Here is a 13,915-nt window from a genome sequence, read left to right as displayed (position 1 = left end):
TAACAAACTGAAATTAAAAAAAATAGGACCTTGCAGGATACTACGAAAGTTCTCTGCAAATGCATATGAACTGCAACTACCCCCGAGTATAGGGATCTCGCCCATCTTCAATATGGCAGACCTGTACCCTTACATTACTGCTAATGTGGAGGACAGTTTGACAGAACACACACATGACACCCAAGGAGAGACTAAGTCATGGGTCAAACAGATGCCTCCAGCCAAGCCTCTAGAGATCGAATAAATCTTAGATGCCCAGGTGGCCAGGCAGACTCGACGGAAAGAGTACTTACAGTACCTGATCAAATGGAAGGACCCTCCAATTGAGGACAGTTCTTGGTTTGATGTAGGCTAGATTCAAAGCATTGGGTACTCGATTGAAGAGCTCACGGACAGGAGCCATGACATTCATTCACCCCGAGAGCCTGATGCAGGAGAATCCGACTAGGGAGGCAATAACTGGACAAGCTGTTTTGATTAAATTCACTTTTAGTTGTTTTATTTTTATTTTTAAATGAAGGATGTTACAACCAATGTTTTTATTTATACATTGAACAATAGTTAGAATAGGATTTGTTTAAAATAAGTTAAAAATGAAACTGAATGAAACTGTAAAATAACTATAATGTAACTGAGAGTGGTTCCTCAACAGTATGAGGCTGCTAGCAAGCATAAATCGGCAACCCAGAATCAAAAGTGCGGTTGCTGCCATCTAGATGAAAAAAAAGGAAAGAAAGCATAACTTTGAACAATTTTTTTATTTTTTATTTATTTATTTTATGAATTTAAAGAAAGCTTACAGGTATTCACTGTTTCGGAAGCAACAAGTATAAATTACTGTGCATAGCAATTAAACAACAAATTGTGTGATTAACATTCAAACTGTGCATCGAGACTGAAAGGATCAAATACGACAGAGCCAAACCATCCAGGTACATTACCAAATACATACTATTTGATTTAAATTAGAAATTTATAGATATATATATATATATATATATATATATATATATATATATTCATCAGGTCCACGGAAGTACGGGACAAAACTTCCAGATTCCACACAGGCCTTGAGACACAGAGCCTTAAAAAAAATAACCAACAATCCTTCATACAAATGAGATAGGCCAAGGAGGGTTTCCACAACCCAGATAGACCAAAGCAGTACACAGACGAAACAACAAACACGACAACGACAAGGCCGAAACACATTCTCAGAACAGAAAACAAAATCGACAAGTATAAATTACTGTGCATAGTAATTAAACAACAAATTGTGTGATTAACATTCAAACTGTGCACCAAGACTGAAAGGATCAAATACGACAAAGCCAAACCATCCAGGTACATTACCAAATACATACTATTTGATTTAAATTAGAAATTTACAGATATATATATATATATATATATATATATATATATATATATATATATATATATATATATATTCATCAGGTCCACGGAAGTACGGGACAAAACTTCCAGATTCCACACAGGCCTTGAGACACAGAGCCCTAAAAAAAATAACCAACAATCCTTCATACAAACGAGATAGGCCGAGGAGGGTTTCCAAAACCCAGATAGACCAAAGCAGTACACAGACGAAACAACAAACACGACAACCAACAAAAGAAATCCGAAACACATTCTCAGAACAGAAAACAAAATCGACAGGATGGGCTCATTGCACAGGACGCAACCAAGTATAGATAGACCAACAAACTGAAACCCCAAGGGTTAAACAACTATAGCCTGAAACCAAAATGCAACCGCAGAGCGCAATCAAGGAAGGACCCGACCCAATTTAAGCACATCAGACCCAGATCTTCAAGGACGAGACCATGATGTTTCATCCTGAGAGCCAACCCCTTGCAGCCACAACAAAGAGGAGAGGGATACCTGTACAGTGATAAGAAGATTGTTAGAGAGGAAGCATAGCTATATAGCACACAACAACACCAGAGAAAAAACAAGGAACTTGACCCGCGGTGAATACCTGAAGGGGAGGTCGGACTCCACAACCGAGCCACGAGTTGAAACCCAACTTGAGTGCAACTAATGACCGAAGTTCCATGATACCACAGCCTACTCACAAGGAGCAAGGTCATTAATAAAAACTACAGGAAGTCGAAATAGTGGAATCAGAACAGGGTTTTACTTGTCAAATAAGCAGCCAAGACATCGACGAGAGTAAGAGGCGGAGGGCCTGTGAAATGCGACCAAAACCTAGTTAGAAAACATCACCTGCAAGTTGTAAAAGAATCGTTCACAGATAGTGGAAATAAGGCATACCTAGAATGACAAACCAAACCTAGACCTCCACGGAAAACCAGGTTTACAGTAGCCACCAGGTCTAATGAAAAACATTCTTATAACTAGCAAACGATAGAGGACTGGAACCAGAGAAGAACCAAGAGGATAGCGGGCAACAGAGACCCATCTTCTTCCAGAGCTGAACCAGACGAGCGACAGAGGAACGGAAGCATAAATCAAATGAACAATAATGCAAATGAACCCAGGTCGAGCCATACCATAGACATCGTGCTCACATAAAACGAGACCAACCTCAGGCTGGATGCACATTGAAGGCGCCATAAACCCTCACCAAACCTCAATTTGTGCCAGCGCGGGAAGGACCAAGGACGGGCCAGCTGCCACGTAAGTCTTGCCACACAACCATCTTGGGTTCGCCATCAAGAACTTGCATCGCCACTGAGCTACCCTTGCCGAGAGCGGCCATTGTGGCTATAGAACGATTACAATGAAAGATTTCAACAAAACCTTAACGAGACTGAACAACTGTGAACCAAGAAAAGAGGTAAGTGATCTTACCATTTGGACAACACTCGCTGAAGAGGAACCATGACGGGGCATTGTAGAGAAGAAGTTGATGGGAGGCAGAGGAACAATGTGGTCATGAGGCCGGAGGGAAGGATGGTTACCCTTAATCGTCTTGGAGAAATCTGAACCGCACAATTGAAACCCTAACATCGGATGATGTAGATCAAGATAGGTGTGAGACGATGTGTAAATGACAAGACTAGGGCCGGACAAGTTCTAAAGAGGTCTATGGGTTCAATGGATCACCGTTATTATGGGTTTAATTTAGGGTATGATTAATACCGCATTGAAATTAGTGTATAGTGAAAGATTATAAGGCCTCCACTGTAATCGATGAGACTATATTGTATTGCACTAAAGTCATGTCATTGACAAGTCGAAAAAACATATGGTAAAATTAATTTTATATTTGTATGTCCCAAAACAATGAATTAATGATGTTATATTGGATTTAGCATTGTAACAGTTGTGTAATCATTTTTCTTTTTTTTACTTGTGTATGGTAAATTCTATATGGTGGATAGAGGTTACAGATGGTGGTGTTTGATTCTAGTGTTGATATTAGTAATTTGATTCAAAATCCTACTTGAATTTGTGATATTATTTTTAAACAACTTATAATTATTTGAATAAATGGTTCTATATTAAAATTGGATAAGAACTTTCAAATTGAAGAGAAAGACATTAAAATTTTTTCTTCCTTTTTAATCACTTCATCCAACATTAAACTCCCATTGAGATTAATATAAACCACCATATAAAGTAATAAATGAAAAATGAAATATATATATACAAATTTTTTATTTTTTGTTTATTAATTTATATGGTGGAATCTTAATTTTATTATAAGACAAATAATTATATATATATATATATATGAATTATTAATAATAAAATAATTATTTTTTATTAAATCTATTAATATTTATTAATCATTTAATTTATATAATTACATTAATATTTATTCAATAAATTTAATAAAACAGATAACATTATAGTTAATTAAAAAAATTCTTAAATAATTGCAATAGATATTTAAAGAACTAAACACCTAATTAAAAAAATACCATAGCATTATAACTAACAGAATTGAAAAACCTCTCTTTAAAGTAGATTTTTGAAAAAATAACGATCCATAATATATATTAAACAAATTCAAAGAAATACCATCACACTATATTAAATGGAAACGTAAAAACATTATACATTTAATACTATATTAAACAAATTCAAAGAAATACCATCACACTATATTAAATGGAAACGTAAAAACATTATTTTACATTTAATAGACAAAAACTATATTAAATGGAAATACCGTCACACTATAGACAAAAACTAAATACATTTTATATTACTTCTTTTTCAAATCTCCATGTTCTTGAATTTATAATTTAATAGGTAGTTAAATTTGCCAGCGATCAAGGGGACCAAAATGATTGAACTATCTTAGTATTGATTAGGTTGAAGTTCAAACAACTTTTACCTAACGATAAATTTAGATGGTAGATTGATATTTTTTTAATATGTTTTCGGTTATATATATATATATATATATATATATATATATATATATTTAAATAATAATATTTTTATATTCTGTAATTTGATTTTTAAATAAATAATATAAATAAAATTATTATTAAAATTTAGACTTCTGTGATTATTGTTTAGATAATTTAAAATCATTATTATTGTTTTTTTGATATAATTAAATATAAAAAATAATATTTTAGAAATATTTAATTTTTTAAATTACTAAAAATATAATTTATTATTATTTTGAGAATTTTATGAGAAAAAACAAATATCCACTTAAAACAAAAAAATATCTAAACTAACAGGTTTTCTAGTTTTTTTTTTTAATAAAAAAAAGTGATATAAAAAATAACAACAAAGATGTTAGTCATAACACTTCTGAAAACCAAAGCATTTTGTATAAATACAAACCAAAAATGGTCCACGAACATTAAATTTGTAAAATACATCGAAAGTATTAGCTCCTTAAAGTCATTAGAATAAAATGACTATTATCATTTTTATTATATATATATTAAATATAAAAAATAATACTTTTAGAAATATTTAATTTTTTAAATTATTAAAAATATAATTTATTATTATTTTGAAAATTTTATGAGAAAAAAAATATCTATTTAAAACATAAAAATATCTAAACCAATACTTTTTCTATTTTTTTAAATAAAATAATGATATAAGAAATAACAACAAAGATGCTAGTCATAACACTTTGGAAAACAAAAACAATTTGGATAAATACAAATCAACAAGGGTACACAAACATTGAATCTATAAAATATATTGAATCTATAAAAATACATCCGCAACATCCAATTTTCCACCATTCCAAACCATACAATGTCAACAAATAATCAATCTACTCATAGATCATAAATACCCCGGAGACCATAAATATCCCTGACCATAAAACATAAATACACACAAAATGTATATGCCCACTGTTGGATGACTGACCTGCCAAAATCTAACCGTACAACTAGTGAATTAATGAACCATTAACAAATTAGTTATTTTCAACCCCATACAACACCTTTCCAAGTTGCACCCTCATATGTCCAACTTTTTCAAACAACGTCAGAGTTCCGGCTTTTCATGGCAAAGAGCGAGAGCTATCCAACTAATTACATGTTGACTTTGCCATACGATTTCCCATTTTCTTTATAAAGTCAAACACGATGCGACAGATTTTTAAACTTACCAAAACACGTGAAAGTATGTATATATATGCAGTCATGCTCAATGCTTCATTTGAATTATGCCCTATAATCAGTAAACTTGGCGTATAATTCATTACAAAATGACAAAAAATTGGCATCTCTACCTTTTCCAGCAACCATGTGCGAGAGATGAGCATCTTAAGAGACGGACAATAAAAAATTAGGTTTCCTTCAGCCATCAAAATTCCCGCTACCCTCCAAAGAAAAGGTATCAGGATTGCTGGCCACCATCACAGTAAGCCTTCGTCAAAGAAAATAACATGAGGTTTATTGTGAGATTGAGCCAACACATTAGCGGTATATAAAGGAGGCCACTGATACGCCCTGCAATAATTAAACACTGGCAATTGCCTGCCTCTGCTTCAATTGAAGCTTTTCTGCTCGCCAATCAATATGGCAATTGCAAGCAGGGCAGGAGTTGCACCCATCCTTCAAGTAGACTGCCCTTTCACCCATTTCAATTCAATGACTGAATTGGGTTCTCGGAATAGTACGTGGTTTCAGTCTGCAATACCCTGCTCATTTCGACAGATTAGGGCGACCACTAAAAGAAAGGTATTTGCAATATTATTTTTTTTGTTTTATTTCAATTTTTGTATGGCCTTATATTAAATTTTATGCTTTTATGATATAGCTTGATATTAAATCTAATAGTTTTATATAATACTTTATAACACAGCTATAACTATTTAACTACTACTCAACTTTTTACTTCATTTATGTTTCTACTTAAATTATCCCTAAACTTTTGGCTTTATTTATGTTTCTACTTGCTGCTTCATTTTTTCCCTGTTAAATCAAATTCTAAAGAAGTTTTGTTTGTTGTATTACAATATGCACTAGCGTTGTGTCTTGTTTGCTAAGCTAAGTAATTCCGATGGAGAAAAGGGGAAAAATGTGAAAGCAGCTGTGGAGGTTGCTTCAAAGAGTGGATTCCCAGCTGAGAAACCTCCTACACCGTTGCTTGACACCGTTAATTATCCAGTACACTTAAAGAATCTCTCTATACAGGTATGAAGTTTAATGTCTGTCTCTCATCTGTTACTGACATATTTATTTTTTCAAGGACTCGAAATATTTTTATCAGTGTTCTAATTGGGTAGGTTTGTTTGTAGGATCTAGAGCAACTGGCCACGGAAATTAGAGCAGAACTTGTGTTCGGTGTGGCAAAAACTGGAGGCCACCTGGGAGGTAGCCTGGGTGTGGTAGATCTAACAGTGGCTCTTCACCATGTCTTTGATTCTCCAGAGGATAAGATTATATGGGATGTTGGTCACCAGGTATGATGATATTACCCTTTTGTAACTCTAGTGATGAATTGTAGAGTAATTTGGATTCTATTATATATGGGTAGGTTCTTTTGTTTTATAGATTTACATGATATTATTTGTTATTTAATAATTTGTAATTATAATTTATAATTGTATGAATTAAATTTTAAAAACTAATTCTTATAAAAATGTGAAAAAATTAAATATAAATTTAGTCATGTAAGATATGTTAGATCTAAGACTTTTGTGATCCATAATGTAGCTAGATATTTTTGGGATTAATCACATTATTAAGATTTGGTCCACGTTTCAAACCAACTAAGGATATTGAGGATAGACCATATTAATTGGTTCGAAACCTCGGCTAAATCTTAATAGTATGATTAATCTGAAAAATGTCTCTCTACATATAAGATGGATAATATTTATAAGTGAATGTAAAAAAATTTACCATAAATATGGATTTAGAGATTTGAAATTTTATTGTTGATATAGAGGAGACTAGAATATATAGCATCTCTCTCACTTCTAGCTATAAAATAAAAGATCAATCTGCCCACCGCCCATAAGAAATTACTTCGATGATTAATTGTAAGATATTTTGTATTCTAGATGAATTGTAAAAGAGATTTTGGCTAGAATGCATTTAACCAGGCTGTGGAAATGGGTGCAGTCATATCCACACAAGATTTTGACAGGGAGAAGATCCAAAATGCATACAATCAGACAGACCTCTGGTTTGGCTGGATTTCCCAAACGGGACGAAAGCAAATACGATGCTTTTGGCGCTGGACATAGTTCTACCAGTATCTCCGCTGGACTCGGTACGTTCATTGCAGAATTTCTAATTATGCTGTAGGTATTTGGGGCTGGAATGAACAGTTGGTTACAAGAATTATATGGGTTTGCAGGTATGGCAGTTGGGAGAGATTTACTGAAGAAAAAAAACCATGTGGTGGCCGTGATTGGGGATGGAGCCATGACAGCAGGACAAGCTTACGAGGCTATGAATAATTCAGGATATCTGGAATCCAATCTTATCATAATTCTTAATGATAATAAGCAAGTTTCGCTGCCAACTGCCACACTAGACGGAGCTGCGCCGCCCGTAGGAGCACTTACCAGGGCTCTCACAAAGCTCCAGTCCAGCAAAAAACTTCGCAAACTCAGAGAAGCCGCCAAGGTAACATTTTACATATATTGTCCTGAAAACAAGTGGAATTTTGTTTAGATTATCTGGGTTTATTGAATTTATTTTGATCTTAGATGTTAAGAATATTTTGGACTCAGATAGTTATAATTAAGGTTATTTATTTCACCTACCTCATGTATGATTCTGATTCTGGACTATTTTCAAATCCAGAATTTAAATAAAGATGCTAGTCACTTATAGTCCTAGGAAAGTAATTGTCAAAAAGCATATTGCAGAGTTTTCAAACCATTGTTTTCTTGAAAATAAAACATAGTTCCATTGTTTTCTTGAGGATAAAATATAGTTTTTAGTGATTAAAATTGTTGAATTTGATTTCAATAAAAAATTTAGAAATTAAAAAAAAAAAACCAATTGTTTGACTTTACCAAAATCTACCATCAAAATGAAATATAACTCACCAAAATCTACTATCGAAATGAAATAGAGCTTGAACTATATTAAACCATTAAGGTACGTTGAATGATATATAGGAATTTCCATGCCTACGAAATGAGGATTACTCTTTTTTTGGGCTGTTGCAGGGTCTCACGAAGCAGATAGGTGGGCCAACTCATGAAGTGGCATCGAAAGTTGATAAGTATGCAAGGGGTCTTATCAGCCCAGCAGGTTCCTCCTTGTTTGACGAGCTAGGTCTTTATTACATTGGACCTGTGGATGGGCACAACATTGAAGACATGGTGACCATTTTAGAGAAGATTAAAAGCATGCCGGCTACGGGACCCGTGCTGATTCACTTGGTGACAGAGAAAGGAAAGGGTTACCCTCCAGCGGAGGAAGCTGCAGACAAATTACATGGTAACAAATAGACCAGAAATGAATATAATTTTTGTTTTATCTGTTTTCAATTATTATAAAAAAATTCATACCTTTGGATATCATGGTTTGTATTTTTTTGGGGCATATCATGGTCTGTTATAGTAAGACTGGTTTCAGTTTTTTTGATGGATTTTGGACATGTCTATCTGAAAAGGTTCTTAGTTCCCATAAATCATTTTATTATTTAAAAGATAAAATCTTCTGGTACTACAGCTTTGAACACTGCCATCAATAACAAGTCATGTAGTTTTTTTCAATTTTGGGTTAATTTGGCTCCAAATTTAGTAAACCTGGATTAAAATTATAATGTTTAATATAATTTTTCTTATTTTTGAGTTTCTTTTATCAATTTCTTAAAATTGTGATAAAAATTGGTTGAAATAAAAAATAATATAATTTACATAATTAGATTATTTTAAAATCATAAGTTTGAGTGATATAATTTGTATAATTCAATTTTTTTTTTTTAATAATATTAAATTTAAGTAGAGTTTTTTTTAGAGATTACATGAGAGAAATTTTTAGCCTAAGCTTTCGAACCAACAAGTGTGATTCATCATCAAGACCAGATAATGATGAACCACACTTGTTGATTCGAAACACTTCAATCAAAAATTTCTCTTATGTGATTTCTACTGAAAAAACTTTGTATAATTCATTATAGAACACAGAAACTTAAATACAGAAATATTAAATTTATTTATAATTTTAAAATTACATTTTAAACCACCAAATCTTACTATCTAAATTACACACCCAAATTAAACGGTAACCAATCTACCACGTATAAAAGGAATTGTCCTTGTCATGTGCAGGTGTGGTGAAGTTCGATCCAGTTACGGGCAAACAATTCAAGTCAAAAAGTTCCGTTCTGAGCTATACACAGTACTTTGCAGAAGCTCTTATAGCAGAAGCAGAAGTAGACAGCAAAATTGTGGGTATTCATGCTGCCATGGGCGGAGGCACAGGACTTAATTATTTCCAAAAGAAGTTCCCAGAACGCTGCTTCGACGTAGGAATAGCAGAACAACACGCGGTCACATTTGCTGCAGGCCTAGCTACAGAAGGCCTGAAACCTTTCTGTGCAATTTATTCTACTTTCCTGCAACGCGGTTATGATCAGGTAATTAGTTGAGGCTGATTTTATTAGATAATTTGTTGCATATGCAAATTTAGAGCTTATGAACTTTGAAGAAGAATTTCATGCTGAGAGTATAGTTTATTTTGAGAATCTTTTAGTGGGTAGAGGGTTGGGAGCATCGTTTGATTTTGAATTCAATTAGGTTTGTTTTTTAATTCAATTAGGTTCAGTGTTAAGGAAGATGTTTGGGTAGTGAATAGTTTAGTTGGTGGAAGCTTCTAGCCAAATCATTGCAGCTTTATCATGAGGTGTTTGTTTAATTTTATTTTTTGGCTTTATCAAGGTCATGTCTCAATAGCTGTTATTTTTGGTTCCAGGTCTTAACCTTAGTGTCGGCCTATCTAGGGATGTTGAGAGAAAGAAAGGATATGTTTCGCCAGTTGTAGGTTGTTAGATATAGTCTTGATAAAATTGATATGTTTGACCAGTTGTGATAAGGTTAAAATGTTACGTTCCTCACTATAAAGAGAATTTCAGTCTTTTGTAAGTTGTTAAATATTTTCTTCATAAAATAGATATGTTTGGTTGATTGTGATAAGGTTAAAAGGTTAAATACCCCATTATAAAGGTAATTTCAATCTTTCTTTTCATTCTGGACTACTCCAATAAATTACTCTTTTTTTTACTTTTTCCACCATAACAGACCTTTACTTTCTCCAATAAATTACCATTTATTTTCTCTAAATCAATTACCTATTGACCATGACAGACCTCTACTTTGTCTCCTGAATTACCCCTTCACCATGATAAATGTCTAGTTTTTCCCACAAATTACCCCTTCAACATAAACCTCTACTTTCTCGGACAAATTACCCATTCACCATGACAGGCCTCTACCTTTATAATAACATTATTGAATGGGAATAAACAAAATTAATAAGTCCTTAACAAGAACGTGTCTTGTTGCAGGTAGTTCACGATGTGGATCTGCAAAAGCTGCCGGTGCGTTTTGCAATGGATAGGGCCGGACTGGTTGGGGCAGACGGTCCTACTCATTGTGGTTCTTTTGATGTGGCCTATATGGCCTGCCTGCCCAACATGATTGTAATGGCTCCGTCAGACGAGGTAGAACTGATGCACATAGTTGCAACTGCTGCAGCAATTGACGATCGACCCTGCTGTTTCAGGTTCCCTAGGGGCAACGGAGTAGGGTTGTCAAATTTGCCCCTAAATAACAAGGGTGTTCCACTTGAGGTATACTGGTGATTCCATCTTCTGTATAAAAGGATTAGCTCATAGATTTATTATGTGTTTCTGATAGGTTGGACTGTATGCAGATTGGCAAAGGTCGCATTCTGGTAGAAGGCACTCGAGTTGCGATTCTAGGGTTTGGTACGATTATACAGAATTGTCTTGCAGCTGGAAAAATCCTAAATGAACAAGCTGGCATATCAGTCACCATTGCAGATGCTCGTTTCTGCAAGCCTTTGGATGGAGATTTGATCAAACGGTTGGCTAAAGAGCACGAGATCCTATTGACTGTGGAGGAAGGATCCATTGGGGGTTTTGGATCCCATGTCTCCCATTTCCTGGCTTTGAACGGGCTACTTGATGGAAAGCTGAAGGTTGATTTCATTAAAATTTATTTGTATTTAAGTAATGGGGTTCGAATATAGAATAATTATGGTTATTGTGGTCATTCTTATTTTAATTGTAGATTTAGAAAATATATCAATAATTATGGTTATTGTGGTCATTCTTATTTTGATTGTAGATTTAGAAAATATATCAATAGAACTAGCGCAAATAACTGGATAACTTTTTTAAGTTAGATTCTAAAATATTTACTAAATCTACAATCAAATTAAATTGAGCTATTTCAAATTATCATAACATCAATTTCAAATTGTCTTAACATTAACTTGATTCAGCGATTTCAAATTATCATAACATATTTTAAATTTTGGATTGCAGTGGAGGGCAATGGTGTTACCAGATAGATACATTGACCATGGAGCTCCCAAAGATCAAATCGAAGAAGCAGGTTTGACTCCAGAGCATATTGCAGCTACCATAATGTCCCTCCTGGGCAAGCCTCATGATGCTCTTCTGAAGCACCGATAAATACATCATGTTTTAAGGGGACAAGCGTAGATTTTGCTTATCCTATCAATAAGGCTATGCAGCAAGTTGGAAGACTCTGGTCACCCATGAGACCCTTTATTTGTCAAATGTAAATCTGTCTACAGTTTCTAATAATAAAGAAAATAATATCTTGTTTTAAGAGCATTTAGCGTTGACAACACACTGATTAAGAAAATTCACACGTTTAGTCTTGTGTAGCAATATGTAAATGTCAACGAAGAAGCAAAACTCACACGGTTTAGTCGTGTGTAGCCATGTAAATATTAGTAACAAATAATTAATAGATAGAGTGATTGAATAAATAATATAATGAAAATCATTACATTCTCGAGGTAGAACTCCACATTGCTATAAAAACTTGTGTAATAGGTTGATGATTAATGGAATATAACCTTATTCTATCCTGAATTTACTATAAAGAAAATTGGGTAAAAATAAATGATTTCCCCCTTGGTTTTTTATATTGAATATTTCAACTTTTTCAAAATAAGAAGATGATGATTTCATCACATGTGAATGTTATACTACTGAATTTTGTCATACACATACATGTTTTGGTTTTTTATCTTTAGAGGTTATAAGCTTTAATACATTCATATTTAAATCATAATTTATTCTTTGAACACCTTTTTATTATTTCATCATTAGTTTGGGGTGTTAGTCTTAACACAACCATCCTTGTAATTTTTTTTATTATGAATTTCAAATTGTAACAAGGCTATTATTTTTTCCTGAGAGCATTTTCTAATTTTTGGATGATGGATACTCATCTAATCACTAGTAGTGAGGATGCTTTAGCACTTTTAGCTATTGTTAGTATAAAGTCATTTGTGAATTGAATTTAGATAACTCATGATGCAATAAAATTTGTTAATTTATGTATATTCTTAATTTTGAAAACTCAAATTCTTCTTTTCCCCTACTTCTTTATGTATATCTAATTTCAAAAGATTTAAGTGGTAACCAAGAGTTTTCTTTGTTTCACTATTTTGTTGATTTTCTAGAAAAAATTTTCTTGTGGTTTTCTTTCCATTGTCTTGTTGTTCACCTTCATCTTCCTCTTCTCATTTTGCATGGTTTACAGTTTATGTTTCACTTAGTGTTTAGTATATCATCCTCCTTAATTTCCAACCCCATATTTTTTTCTAGGTATAAGGATAGTGGCTTGTTTATTCCATGCTACTACTTATCTTAATGAAGAGGGAAAACCCAAATTCATTTAGCCTCCAAACTTCTTCCTTTTTCACAAGAGGGAAAACCCAAATTCATTTAGCCTCCAAACTTCTTCCTTTTTCACAAGTGGTCTTGCTAGTGTAGTCTTGCAACTCATCATGTAAATGTTAAGTGGTGACCAAGTTTTCTCCTTATTTAACTATTTTGTTCTCCTTTTGTAAGTCTACTTGGTGGCTATGCTCATTATGGGAGGTATTCACCAAAAAAAAAAAAAACCTTTTTCATTTTACATTGATTTTTTTTAGAATTCTTTTGGATCCATAAAACGGATTTCCATTTCAATGTTCAACCTTCTTTTGTTGGGTATGTGATATTCTTTGCAGACTAGCCCCACTTGTGCCCTTAGTGTAGTAAAAGCACATGAATTTTCCTTAGTGTAGTAAAAGCACATGAATTTTGCATCCATTTTTGGTAGTTTTTGGCACACATTTTTTGTTTTTGATGGTTTTGTGGTGCATGGTGGTTCACTGCATTATTTTCTAATCTCGGTTAAGGAATTAAGGATGTATTCTATTTTGGGTTAATGGATTAGTGGTTTTGAATGTTAATATGC

General features: G+C 33.3%; 1 protein-coding gene across 1 annotated transcript; it reads left to right on the top strand.

The window, feature by feature from the left end:
- Window positions 1-5,886: 5,886 nt before the first annotated feature.
- On the top strand, window positions 5,887-12,273 carry LOC149205758 (1-deoxy-D-xylulose-5-phosphate synthase 2, chloroplastic-like). Its single transcript, XM_089395146.1, has 10 exons — window positions 5,887-6,158; window positions 6,447-6,614; window positions 6,719-6,883; window positions 7,548-7,698; window positions 7,786-8,057; window positions 8,609-8,882; window positions 9,719-10,026; window positions 10,954-11,238; window positions 11,322-11,609; window positions 11,959-12,273. Exons 1-10 carry the CDS (start codon window positions 5,997-5,999, stop codon window positions 12,106-12,108), a joined length of 2,223 nt encoding a protein of 740 aa, XP_089251272.1. The 5' UTR covers window positions 5,887-5,996; the 3' UTR covers window positions 12,109-12,273.
- The last annotated feature ends 1,642 nt before the right edge of the window (window positions 12,274-13,915 follow it).

Source organism: Pinus tabuliformis, chromosome 1_2, assembly GCF_031772625.1.
Source record: "Pinus tabuliformis cultivar Carrire ecotype Pingquan chromosome 1_2, CPIR1, whole genome shotgun sequence".
In the NCBI taxonomy this organism is placed as follows: Eukaryota; Viridiplantae; Streptophyta; class Pinopsida; order Pinales; family Pinaceae; genus Pinus; species Pinus tabuliformis.
Note: the sequence above shows the minus strand (reverse complement) of the source record. Positions and strands in the feature narration are given on the sequence as shown.

Bases quoted from the DNA above. Each gene is read 5' to 3' on its own strand.
- LOC149205758 (XM_089395146.1), top strand. From the start codon at position 5,997: ATGGCAATTGCAAGCAGGGCAGGAGTTGCACCCATCCTTCAAGTAGAC. The intron at 6,159-6,446 runs GTATTTGCAATA...AATATGCACTAG, and splicing joins GGGCGACCACTAAAAGAAAG to CGTTGTGTCTTGTTTGCTAA. The intron at 11,239-11,321 runs GTATACTGGTGA...GACTGTATGCAG, and splicing joins ACAAGGGTGTTCCACTTGAG to ATTGGCAAAGGTCGCATTCT.